Source organism: Hirundo rustica, chromosome Z, assembly GCF_015227805.2.
Source record: "Hirundo rustica isolate bHirRus1 chromosome Z, bHirRus1.pri.v3, whole genome shotgun sequence".
Lineage (NCBI taxonomy): Eukaryota > Metazoa > Chordata > Aves > Passeriformes > Hirundinidae > Hirundo > Hirundo rustica.
Window position 1 is genome coordinate 34731667 of NC_053488.1, and position 14112 is coordinate 34745778.

Consider the following 14112-nt stretch of genomic DNA (forward strand, 5'->3'; position numbering starts at 1 on the left):
TTGGGAAGAAGCCTCCACATGAGGGTCCCCCCAGAAAGCATATTCAAGCAGCCCCTCCCCCAACTGGTTTGGGAAAATATGGAAAAAACCTGTTTATTTAACAAGCAAAGTGTTCACATGCATAAAAAGTGAATAATATTAAACAATAAAACCTCTCACTGTTCTGAAGAGTTGACAAATTCAGAAAGTCCTTTTCATGGGGTGTAGCTTGGCTTGCCCAGTCTCTCATCAGTCCCTCCTGTGCTGGAAAATGCTATCCTGGGCCCCAGTGGGACACAGGTATGAGCTCTGGGTGTTTTTCTGGGTTTTCAGTCCAGAGCAGCCTGATCAGTTCCAAGAAAAAGAAAAGCCACAGTCTGGGGAAATTATCTGCCCCAGCTAGCTAAAAACTAACTAAAAGCGAAGGAGAGCTGTCTCTCACTGTCCATGCTGCAGACAACTGTCTGTGTGCAGGATGCAGGGGAGCAAGTGCAGTTTCTGAAAACAAACTGCACACTTCTTTTTCTGCCCCTTCACTCTCAGAACCAGAGTTAAAGGTGCAGAATTTAATATCTGGCATAAGCAGAACAGACCACTGGGGATACAAGTATCATAAAGTCACCCCAAGACACTTTCTTACTGAATAATTATATCTGGGATGGACTGGGACTGCTGTGGGTGTTTGCATGTAGTATCACTACAGAATGCCTAAGAGAGAAAACAAATATTCTTTTAAAAAGCAGAATACTTATTCTCCTACTACATCCAGATAATCAGATGCTGTACCCTACATTTTCACTTGTGGACGTTCCAGCTGCCAATCCTTCAAAAATGGAGGGTTTGCCACTGAGCTGTTTCTGTGGAAAATACAAAAAGATCCCTTCTGGATATAAGTAATACAGTTAAAAATTGCATTGAATTTAAGAATTACATCTTATTTGCTTATACTGCTATCAGTACTGCTTTATTAACGCACCTAAGCAAATACAGAAACTACTGTATATGAAGCCTTTCAGGTACTTGGCTACTGGGCAGTATACTGGGAGTAACTAAATAACTTATTACTTTGTCCATCTGAACTCTAAGAATGCGTGTGGTTGCCTTTCATCTTGTCTTTAAATTGCAAGCCTTCTATTCCTGTTCTTTCTCCTCATGTGTCCTTATCCTGTTTGTTTTGTTTGTGGGGTTTTTTTGTTTGGTTTGGTTTGGTTTGGTTGGTTTCTTGTTGTTGTTCTTGCTTTTTAATTTTATTATTTTAGGTGGTTTTGCCCTGAAAATATTTTTATTAGAATTGTCTGCTTTTATATAATTGATTTATTGCAATTTTATCAAGTTGGAGTGTGAGTAGAAATATAATTAAAATTTTTTACAATCGTATCAGTAGAGCTCTGGGCAGCTTAAGATAGTGACAACATCCAAAATCTAGATCTACCAATTACTGTGCTCTTAGTACAATATTTAAAATGAAGAGTGAAAATCCACTGTTTTCAGTCCATACCATCTAGCAAATCTTGTGGTGACAAAAGGAAATTTGTTGGGCTTTTAAATGATATGGGCTGAAGAGAAAATATTTTTAAGGGGATGGTCAATGAAATATGCAACGGAGCACAAAATAAATTAAATTACTATTGCATGTCTGACCCAGATTTTGATTTTTTCAGGTGATTTTATTTTTCCTAAATTAAAGAAAAGCATGACATTGCTTGTTTATGAGAGCTTTGTTTCTTCTTCCCTCATAAGACACCTTTGTTCCATCTGACATCCACTCTTGAAGACAAGTGCCAAACATTCTCTATAATGTAGTAACACCAAAAGACGACCAATACAACAGAATTTACTTGGCTTGGAGCAAACACAATTCCTGTTGGCTTTAAAGATGGTATTTATCTTCAAACAATTTTCAATTATTCATTAAAATAGGAACTGCAAGGTGTAGAAGTGCAAACGTCACTACGCTGATGATATAAGCGTCACTAGCGCTGATTCTAGTGGGATCAGGATTTCCTTGAATGTCTGTTGGGCCAGCCACCATAGGGTCTGGAAACCTAAAACTCCAACTGAATAAATTTCAGCTGTTTTGCTTTCCAGCATATCCAAGGAGGATAACAAAAGGACAGCATGCCTTCCTTTCACTATCCAGTCATAAAACTCAACAAACCTGTGGACAATTAAGTCACCTGTCATGTGCAAATTGTACTAAAGGAAATCTCCCACTTTCAGCTTCAACGGAAAGCCGCTCACAGACATTACTATCCCCTGACATGTAGAGGTTTATACATTATTTATGTTCTTTGTTGTTCATATTTTTAACAAAGAAATACTGAGTTAGGAAGAAACTTAAAATGAAGCTAAAGCCATTAGGTATGTAAATGCATAGCTAGAACAGCTGTACCCTGTACTGGGATCATGGTTTTATTTAAATATTCATGTCTTCCATGCATTCTCTGTAGGGAATCCCAAGAAGAACATGCTGTCTGAATAACAGGGCATCACTGGAAAATACTATGGGAAAGAGAAACAAGAATTCTGGCTGCAGTGTACAACTTGACTAGATTATAGTTAAAACAACAAAACAGAGCATGCAGAAAAAAATTGTTGTGAAAACTGACAAAAAAAAACCAAACACAAGGATTATATTTCAAATTCAAAACTAAATTAAAAGGGAATCGGAAAGCTTTCTTTATTTAAGTTTTTCCACCTACAAATATCAACACTGATTTTAAAGGGAGACCTGTGCTCCAATTTTATGGAACTAGAGATTTGTTGAATGAAATTAGCACGAGCTGTGCCTTCTCTCTGAATTTTTTGAAGGTAAGTACATCTGATACCTATTGCTACAGTGTTGGAGGGCATTATAACAAAGAATTTTCCCACTGAACTACCCTTTCTGAGATAAATCTGCAATCTTCATTGCCCACAAAGTTATTTATAGCAAAACACAGTCAAATTTTAACATCCGTGGGTAGGATAAAAGTTGCAAGCTCACTCACCCTATAGCCATGGAAGTGCAGCTTCTGTTATCTAGAAAAAGCAAAAGACCTATGTCCCCAAAGTACGACAAGAATGAAACGGGCCCTGTCAGTAAACCAAATAGATCCACTCAGCAAAATAATTCAGACTTTGAATGTCTGCTTCTTTGATCATCAATATATATTTATGATTGACATACAAAAAAATGGTGAGGCAGTGTGGGGTGTTCGATGTTGGAGATAGTTTCAAAATACTCATCTCATCTACATAATCTACATAATCATGGAACCTGGTATCTAAATTAGGAACACAATTTTGGTGGTCTCTACTGTAATTGAAACATAGAGAAAGGTGAAAGAAGACCTTGCTGGAGAACGATGTGCCTCATTGTTTCAACCAATCTCATTTAGCTGTTTGAAAACTTCCCCAGGAAAAGCTTTCTTCTTGCTACCAGCTCTATGGAGAGTCATGCCACTGAAGGCCAGAAAAACGCCACTGCAGCAAAGGTGACCAACAGCACCCTTAGGGTGCTCCACTTGGGAGAGCACTGCCACCAGGTCAAGGAGGTTATATTTTCCTTCCACCGAGGCTCATGAGACATATGTGGGTGCTGGGACAAGTGCCGCATCCACCAGTACAGGGCTGTTGTAGACGTACCAGAACAAGTCTAGCATTGGGCCACAAAGATCGCGAAGGGACTGGAGCACCTCTTATAAAAGGAGAGGCTGAGAGAGCTAGGACTGTTCGGCCTGAAGGAAAGAAGGTTCAGGGAGATCTTATCCCCATGTATAAGCACCTGATGGGACAGAAAGAACAAAAGGGAACAACAGGTCTCTCAGAAGAGCCCACTGATGGGAAGAGTCAATGGACACAAACTAAAAAGCAGAAAATTCCATCCAGACATGTATTGGGATGATGGGCAAACAGAGAAATGGGTCTCCCAAAAAGACTATGGAGTCTCCATTTGTGAACATTTTCAAATCATGACTGGAAGCTGTCATAGTCAACCTGCTGGAGTTGACCCTGCTTGAGCAGAGGATTGGACTAGCTGGATTCTGTAACCCAAGAAGTCCCTTTCAACCTACATGAGAAAAACCACATCAATTTTGTGAAAACTAGATGCAAAGAGAGTATGCGTATCTGCCTGGCATGACACTACACTTTGAAGGTTAGCCTAACAGTCCTTTTTTCACTGGTTTCCCACTGTCATATCAGACTGAAATATCATGGGAAGGCGTTAAAGAGAAGACACTGTATTACAATTAACAGCTACTAATATGTATGTGAGCCCCACAGGGAGCCCCCATCTTCTCTGGCAGAAATCCCTTACAACCATTTCAGTCTGCAGCCAAGAGGAGAGCCAAAACGATCTAAGCACTGTGCTCAGAGGACTGTTTTTCTGTGATGGGACAGAAGATGAGCCAAGGACAAGCTGGGTAAGAACAAGGGTGCAAGAAGAAGGATGCTCAGCTTCTTTGCAGGCCTATAGGCATTCCTAAAGGATGCTCAAGAATGATGAAGGATTTAATGCAGAGATAGTTAATAACATACAAAAGTACTTTTATTAAATCTGTCTAGATTTGCATATTTATTAATGCTAAATAAAATACTTTTATGCTTATATAGTTCTAAAGATATATTTCTTTCTTCTCTGGCATGGTTGCTAGGAAGTGGTGAGGCTGTACCTTGAGTGCTGCATCCAGTTCTGGGCCCCTCAGTTTAGGAAGGACATTGAGATGCTTGAGGGCCTCCAGAGGAGGGCAACGAGGCTGCTGAAGGACCTGGAACTCAAGACCTGTGAGGAACGACTGAGGGAGCTGGGGTTGTTTAGCCTGGAGAAAAGGCGACTCAGAGGTGACCTTATCACTCTCTACAACTTCCTGAAGGGTGGCTGTAGCCACGTATGGGTTGATCTCCTCTCCCAAGCAACCACTGACAGAGTAAGAGAGCACAGTCTTAAGCTGCACCAGGAGAAGTTTAGGTTAGACATCAGGAAAATTTTCTTCACTGAAAGAGTGACTGGGCACTGTAATTTGTCTGCCCAGGGAGGTGGTGGAGTCACTGTCCATGGAGGTATTTAAAAAAAGATTGGATGTGGCACTCAGTGCCATGGTTTAGTTGATGAAGACATGTTACATCATCGGTTGGACTCCATGACCTCAAAGGCCTTTTCCAACTTAGTTCATCTGTGATTCTCTGATTCTGCAATTCTGTGAAGTGCACTCAAGTTCTGCAGCATCAGAGAATCAAAGAATGGTTAAAGTTGAAAAAGACTTCTGAGATCCATGCTCTGGAGATGAGGAAAGTAGAAGTGCTCAGGTTACTTCAGACATGCAGGAGCTGAGATTTACCCAAGAGTCGGTGTAAGCTGAGCTGCCTGGCTTTACTTCTCTGAGGATATAACAAATAAACAGCTTCAGGCAAACACAGTTTCCAATGGCAACAATGGCAGTGGGCGCAGGCATGATGATGCAGCTCACCGAGGCCATGGGAAGAGTAAGAACATAAGTTTTTATGAAAAATGAGACAAAAGCTGGGAGGGTGCTTAGTAACCATGCAGGCAAAAATTACCCAACCTCTGCTAGATGTCTTTGGGGTGAGCCGACAGTTTCCAGGACATCTAAGAAAAGTACTCAAGTAGCAGCAGCAAACCAGTTTGCAGTGAATGGAAAACTCTTCAGACCAGTATGTAGGAACACAACAGCATCAGCCAAGCCATTATAAGTAATTCACTGCTAAGTCAAAACCTTCGAGGATTCTTCTTTATTTTCCTGAGAAGTATGAATGCAGGTTTTATTTATTTATGTATTTATTTATTATTTTTGGTCAGAACAGTGACAGTACTGTATTTTTCCGTATTCAGTGAAGGAACTGACAGAATTGTAATCTCAGCTTTATGTAACAGAAGGTTATTTCTCTCATGAATAACATGCACCATATTTGTATCATTAAAAAAAAAAAAAAAAAAAAAAAAAAGTACAGCATATAAGATAAACAATTAATTTTCTGCAAAAGTACATCCTGTAGTTTTCCATTTTGGAAATAGGACTGGAGATGGGAGTAGGAGAAGATTGCTAAAGATACCTACTTCTCACTGGGGACTAAGCCATGACAGAGATTTATATCACACTCATTTTCATGCAGAGATGGCATTTGCATATGAGTTATAGCCTTGTCACACAGGAGCAAGAAAGTCAGCAACCAGCTAAATCCTCACTTGTGGGAGATGTTTTGCTGGCCTGTGGCACCTTATCAGCAGGCAGAAAAGGAGTGCGATAATAATGAAAAAATCTCATTCTTCCTGTATCTTTATAAAGCTGTGCAAGAAAAACAATGTAGCCTTAGGTCGCACTGACGCTCTAAATCCTCACTTCAGTGCTGGTATCTTCCCTGTTCAACAGAGTACCTCCAGAGAGAAAATGCTCCCTCCACACTCCTGAAGGAATAATTTTTAAAGCAACCTACAGTTTATAGGGAGAAGGTAAGATTACTATTCATGGCACACTTTCATAAAAAAATACCATCTTATTCTTGCCGTGCTCCCACTGCACAACGACAGCCATCATCTATCGAAAAGGTAGAGATATTTGTAAAGCCTACACTTTCATAACGCAGGAATATCCCCTTCAAAACTAGGACAAAGGTATCTGAGGTACAGGACTCAGAAGAAAACAGCTACAAAAGACTGGTGATTGTCGTGATTTATGCTCAGGTTTCTTGGATTTTGGATTGGGGCCTGACCAACACAGCAGGTCAAATGATGCTATCCTTATTCATATGGGCAATGTTGTTATGAACAGACCAGCTGGATTGCCAGACTTAAGCAGAAGCAAATATGGCATAGGATTTCCTGGGGATTAATGACTGGCTGAGAATTGATGATAGCCTGAAACACAGGCAGTCATTAATCTTAATCCTCAGGAAATTATCTCTATCAAGGTCATTATTTCTGTAATAAGATAAAAGCAAACAAAAACCTAATGACATATAGATAGATTTTTAATAAATGATGATGTCTCAGCTGTAATGTAAAGTTCACATCCCATTAACAAACATCCTACGCATTCACCTGTAAGAGTGGCTGAACTCTTATCTTCTTAGAAGCTTTATGCTGAGACCAAGATTTTGAGGGGGAGAAGCCTTCCTTGTCTAGACTGTTAAATCCACAGCATGACTGCACACCTGCCTGAATACAAAGAGCCAAATATCAAGCAGCTCCCACTGATCTCAGATATTATTCATCTGTCAGAGGTGGGATGAAGACCTTGAAAGCCTGCTGATTCTGGCGAGTTTGCAAGTTGGCTTTCACAAGACAGCCACAAGCCATCCAAAACGACATTTATGTGAAAAGGGAAAAAGAGGGATAGCTTCACAAGTGTGTAATAGTATATTGGGACTCCTCTGTTTATCCACATTCTGTGGAAAGTAAATCTTACCCTCTCATTTCATGTTATCCTACTTGCAATCAAGTGCATTTTTGAGATGCTTTGCATTGCGGTAGAGGTTGGTTCTGACTTCACAAATTAATTATTCAGAAGTAAATTTGATGAGCTGGTTTTCTATAAATACAGTGAATGTTAATGTAGTAATAGTGGTGTGTAGGTCAAGCTGACCTTCAATAGTCACATGGCCTGTTTATACATTCCATACTGCTTTTGCTACCAAGAGGATGCAGATGGGACTTCTCTGTCACCTTTGCAAAACGCCCACAACTCCAAGTGACAGTGCAATCCAAGTGCTTTCTGATGCCCCCATTTCCCCTGTAATTATTTAACTGAATGTAACAGTGAACTTTATTATTGACTTAAAGAGAAAGAGAAGCTGGATCTCTCAGAAGCAGTGCAAAAAATTAGAAATATATCTTCTAAAAGCAATATTTCATCTAGAAGCCCTCAAGATTCAAGAACAGAGCTCACAGACTTTACCCATGCTTTTCCAAAACACAGTTCACTTGGCTGAGACAGCCGCAGTGCTGCTGGTGTCTGATTGGGGAATAATCTGACTAGTGGACCCAGCAGTCCAGAAAGACAGCAGGTGCTGAAGAAGCCATCTCATGGGAGAAGACTGAAAGAAGGCGGGTGAAGGTGAGTGAGATCCAGTATGAGAAAAGCAAAGAAGTAAATGCTAGAGAAATGCAGAAAAGGGAGGAGAAGGATGTCAGGAGTATGCCCAAGTTCGGGGGTGCCCATGTATATGTTAGCTTTGATAGACTTTCAAATTTTTTTCTTTGAGAGCGGCACTTTTTAATGCTTTCATAAACTGTTCTTTTTCTGCAAACCCAACAAATTCAGCAAATTACGCACTGTTTTGGACCTATTGAACTAAGTCATCATCTGGTAGAAATACTGAGGAAATCTAAGTTAACTAAAGTAAGACTGAAATTTTTTTTTAATATCTTTATGCTATTCCTTTGAGTATGATCCATACTTGCACCAAATTATTTGGAAGAAGCCCTTTAGCCTCACAGGTCATCCAGCAGGTCCATCATCATTCATTACATGAGTGTAGCAGAGCTAAATTGCTTGAAGTTTTGTGGGTTTTTGGGAGAGGAAAGGACATGTAAATTGGAGAGCACCATATGGGCCAGGGAAGGCACCAGGTAATACTTTACATTTCCACATCTCCTCAAGTAATAGGTTTATAGATGAAATGACTGCATTTCTCAGACACTTTCAGTAAATACTATTTCTTTCAATTTGTAATAATCAAATGCTATCATCTTAAAAAATTACTTAGCTGGCAAAAGACTCTTAAAATAAAAACGATGCACTAATTTGGTTCTTCAATGTCATTATACAAAGATTAAAACACAAAAACATTGAGAAAATTTGGTAGGTAAGATTCATACAGATCCAAGTAAATAATTCCTATTGTATATAGTAGATACCCGCATACATTTTCACACATACTTTTTAAGTGAATGTAAGACTAAAATACAACAACATCCGAATTTATTAACTAGTATTACCTGCCTCAACCAGACACAGCATTTATGTCAAATAAAAACAACTTTTCTTTCACAAAGTTTGCAGAATAAGCTGAATACAGACTAATTAATATGGACACTTAATAGCTTAAAGTCTCAGAAAACAACATGAGTGTGTTCAGTGGAGACATGCAATATTGCTCATGTTTGCCCTCCAAACTGCCTGCAGTGCAAAAGATCTTGAAAGCCAAGTACCTGTACAAATGAGGTGGTGCCTCAGAAAAGGTTAATGATGTGTGACAGAAACACGGATGCATTTTTCTCAAATTTTTCCTACAGTAGTTAAGTCTGTTTATAAAATGCTAAAACCGGAGTTCCAGGTGCAAAAACAAATTATTGAATGAATTGCATTTTCACGCTCTCATGAACTAAAATTTGGATTCTGTAAAGTCAGCAAAAACTTGAAATACTTGCTTCTTTATATAAAAAACAACTTAAATATCTGCACATACATAGGTTATTTTCCAGTAGGTTTTTGGCATTTCTTCATGAAATATTTGCATTAAAATACAGTGTTTATGGTAAGTGGAGGTAGATTCTTTTTCCCCTTTGTAAATTTAACTCAGTGTGTTTGTTTTAATGAAATGTCCAGATAATGAAATGGCTACTGCCTTTCACTTACTTGAAGGCCACAACATATTTCTATTCCCATTTTTTTAAGGAGTATTACTTCCAGGACAAATGTAAGACTTTGGAAAGGAAACAATCTGTAAACAGTGAAATATTATGTGCAAAGAAACCCTGAACAAAATGGTGCTGGATTAATTTAAGTAAGATCTATGCGTTGCGAACATCTCTATCAATCCTCACTGATCTCAATCATTTTACTGACATAATGAAAACCAGGACTGAGATACCTGACAAACTTAATTATAAGTATATCTAATTTTCAGAAGTGTAGGGATTTTGTCTCTCCCAAGATGAATTTCAGATGTCAAATCCCTTTTGTCCTTCACAGTCATGAAGGGGGAAGCCTCTGGATCACACTACATGGTGCAAGCTTACTACAGCAGAATAGTAGACAGGTCTGAACACTGAACAAGCTATGTATGGGAAACAAAGGAAATAAGCTTGAGCAATGGAAAAATACCTGAGAGATATCTTATTCTCAATTTACATTAGTTTCAAATTGTGCTTCAGTCAACAATTCTAGCTTTCTTGTAGCCCAGTCTTCAATCTGTCATGTATGCTCATGTGAAGTGCTATATATAGTTCTAGTTCACTGAAGTTTGAAAGGTTTGTCCATAATATTTTAGGTTGCTTTAGTACTCCCCTATTCCTTCATCAATAGATGTCATTCCAAGACATCTATTACTGCAGCGAAGAGAAGTCCTACAGACACATAGACATTAAGTAACATACGGCCTTGAATTTTTTTGGTTCTTCCGCTAGAATCTGAGAGTCAGATCACCCCACAATTACAAAGCCAATATGGTTTTCCTGCCAGATTCTCAGATCAAAGCAGCGGTCTTCCTGTTAACTTGTCAAAGAAATAATATATCACACCACACTTGGATAAAGTAAGTAAACCCTTTACATACATGTAATACAGAGGTATGTTTGCTGCATTTTTATTAATGCCAGCATTAAACAACCTGAAGTCAAATCAACAGAATCTCATTCTTTTCTACAGTGCACATGACAAATTATCCACCATTTTGACTTTTTTTTTTTTTTTTTTAAGTAAAATCAAAACCAGGGAGGAAAACGAAAAAAAAAATCTTTATGAAACTACTGGACGATACCATTTCTGTAAATTCTACATTGCTGCTGAAGCCAGAAGAGAAGAGAATCAGTAGTTATACATCAACCAAATGACCAGTTTTAGTTTCACTGCAATGAACACAATTCCTAAGTTGAAAGTCTTGGTGGGAATATGCATATCACACCATAAAAGTGCAGAACTCTCTCAGAAAAACCAGACACATTCAGAAAAGACTGATGAAAGCAAGAGAAATGCAAAAAATAGTTTCATGGAGAGAAAGGAAAATTAAAGCATTTGTTTGCTTTTGCATCAGGAAAGCAAAAAAAAAAAAAAAAAAAAAAAAAAAAAAAAAAAAGGCATACCTTCAGCAAGTGGGTCAAGTGTGTGAATCATGAGCTGGAAAATGCTGTTCCTCATTAGACTGTTGTGGAGAGATGCAGAACTTCCTCCCCGCTGGAGACGTGGCTTGGTCTAGGGTAAAAAATATGGTGAAGAATTTAGGGGGTTTTTGTTGTTTGTGAGGAAGGATGTCTGAAACAGTATGAATTAATCTCACACCTCACTGGACAATGAAACCTTTTGAACTATCGCCTATAGAACATTACGTTAAGGTACAGACTTTATCACCCACTGCCATAAGTATAGACAATTTTTCTGGAGGGGATGAATTGTCAGAACAGTCACTAATCTCCCAGGACTCAGGAAAAAAACAGGGCAAAAAGAATCCTCCTTTGTGAAAACTCTTAAAATGTTAAGAAAATGAAAGTCTCATACTTGCATCAGGAAGAACTAATAATTTCTTTCTTTGTAGAACCTTTTGTTTGAATCTCTGGAGTAAGTTATATTTTTAATTACCTCGGTACATTGCAAATATGCGTATGATCAAAACTATGGAGAAAAAGGGTAGACCACACTTCTTTTTAATGGCACCCAATCAGAAACATGCTCCTCACTTTGGCTCAATCCACTAAAGTCTCATGGCAAAAAGAGAATTAGAGTGTGGTAAGGCAATACATACATCTACAGCAATGAATCTAATGTACAAGCATCTTTGCCATGCTTGTAGTGAAATATAAAACATACTCTCAGATTCTGTTCCACATGCAATTGTCCAGTACATTAATTGTATATATGTATATATCTCATAGAGTAAGACTGTTGTGCAGCTGTTGGTTTGTTTCAATAAAAAGGACTGTGAGAGCCAACAGACTACTGACTAGAAAGACCCTGAAATCAAATTAGAGGGAAAAATCCCAACACTGAAGAAAACAACATTTGGCAATAATACATAGATTAATCTCTGGTGTCATACACATACAAAATAATAAATTATAGAAACCAATAAAGGAGATTAATTCACTGCTTTATGTTTCGAAATAAATTATTTAAACTCTATAGCAGTATAGGAGGAGAAAGGAATCCCAGCAATTTAGAAAAACACTGATGCATGCCAAACTAATGTAAGGCTTGCCTTACCACCCTCCTGAGAAACAAATGCTCAGATGCATAATTGCTGCCTACCGTCAGTGTTTGGTCATCCTTGTCTCCAGCATTAGGTGACTGCATGAATGGGAAAAAGAACAAAAAAGAAGTGTTAGATGGAACACGCAGAGAATGGAAAGGCAGCAGAACATCACATGTATCTGATCCTATGAATTCTACTGTGACAGATTTTTGAACCACTCAAGGTGTCCTACTGATCAAGTAAATCAGAGTAAATTCACACTGCAGTGTGCAAGTGTCTTTTAATCTTGTCAGTTTCTTGGACAGGAACTGTCGTCATTTCAGGGCCTGGTCCAGCAGCTGGGCTGCAGATCACAATGTTCACTTCATATAAATTACCCAAGGAGGCAAAGTCCCTGTACAGCAATCAGTTTGAGAGAGTGAACACAGAAGACTAAAGGCAACAAGAAACCCAGGACTGACCAACCATTCCACAAAAAGCTAAAAAGGAGTAACCTTGGTATTTTGCAGGAAGAGACTAGGCAAGGAAATGAAAAAATATGGTTCAGTTTAACCACTCCCTACAAATTACCATTGAGCTCAAACTGGCAGCTCTGATTAAGGGCAAACAACATGGCACACACTGCCCTACCATGAAGGAAAATGAGACTCTGAATGGGTCTTAAATTATTTTCTCCATGTCAAGGACTCTTCTTTAGTGCTATGTAACACACAGAAAACAAATTACATCACAGCTGTTCTATGGAACAATCTCTTCCATTCAGTGAAACCCAGTTTTTGGACACACATCAACAGTATTATTTTGGACATGCCTTTTGGGTTAATTAACCTTGAAGGTTAAGTGGAAGGCAAGCAGCCATGAACAAACTCTGATGACAGAGCAAATATCCTTTACATTCCATACTAAATACAAGAATAATGGGAACCAAACTCCTTGTCAAAAATGTACTGCTACTGCTCTAAACTATTAACTCAAAGAAAAGATAATTAGACAACAAAAACATCTTTGTTCTACTAAAGGAGCTACCTGTTACTTAAAAAAAAAAAAAGTCTATCCCTTTGTGAGAAAATAGTAAGAAAAAAGTTTTATGCTCTATTGAAGAAAACTGTTGAAGAAAACTATTGAAGAAATCAAAAAGAACTTTGAAAGGAATAAAAAGAAGACAAAAAGAAAATACAAAATCTGTGTTCTAAAATGTCATTTTAAAAATAGATGCATCTTAGAAAATGTTGGCCTAATGTGTATGCATATATGGTTATATGTTATACATATGCATGTGTCTTTCACATACAAACCCACACAGATGAGCAAATCCACAATTAATATGTGAGTACTTTGAGGGACCTTCAAGGAAAAGAAATCCATCTTGCAGCAAAATTTGCAAGAAAGCAAAAAGGACAAGCTGGGAAAAGCTTTTATTGTCTCAAAAAAAAAAAGCAGTTTAGGGTAGTTGAATCCTAAGATCAGTGGATATAATTACAGAAGTAAAGTCTGTGATAGACGGATGAATGCGCAGTACTGGAACTTGATTAGTTAAAAAAAAATTATTTGGAACTTTGATTTTCTGAAGATAGGAAATCTATTTTTTTATTTTTAATATTGAAATATATGAGAATGTATAATTTATGAAACTGAGTAAATTTTACTTTCTACCTGACAAAGGTCTGAAGACTATAATTTTTCAAAATTTCATGTTGAACGAAACATTTCTCATTTATTTGAAGAAGAATGGAATGAAGGTAAAGGAATGCATAAAAACAGCTAGTCGATCATTTGCACCATGTAATTTAATTAGTAAAAGATAATTATATCAAGAAGAGAAAGAATAATGAAACATATTTTCCATATGCATTAAGGAAACAGAAGTGTGAAATAATTTAATTATTTGCCAATACAAATTAGGGCATACACCATGAAATAGATTTTCAATTTTTTTTTTTTTTTTTTCCACACATGATTAGCCGTGCAATTGCTTCTGAATTGAACTTGCCAGTCAAGTTATAGTCT

At 37.9% G+C, this 14112-nt stretch overlaps 1 protein-coding gene across 6 annotated transcripts in view; it reads right to left on the reverse strand.

The window, feature by feature from the left end:
* SLC24A2 (solute carrier family 24 member 2) overlaps positions 1-14112 on the reverse strand; it is a 115707-nt gene that overhangs the window by 46445 nt on the left and 55150 nt on the right. For all 6 annotated transcript variants that reach the window (XM_040090307.2, XM_040090306.2, XM_040090308.1 and 3 more), the window contains exons 3-4: positions 12162-12200; positions 11003-11111 (exon numbers count right to left, since the gene is read on the reverse strand). In XM_040090307.2, the coding sequence (XP_039946241.1) occupies positions 11003-11111; positions 12162-12200 (148 nt within the window). The remainder of the gene's footprint in view (positions 1-11002; positions 11112-12161; positions 12201-14112) is intronic.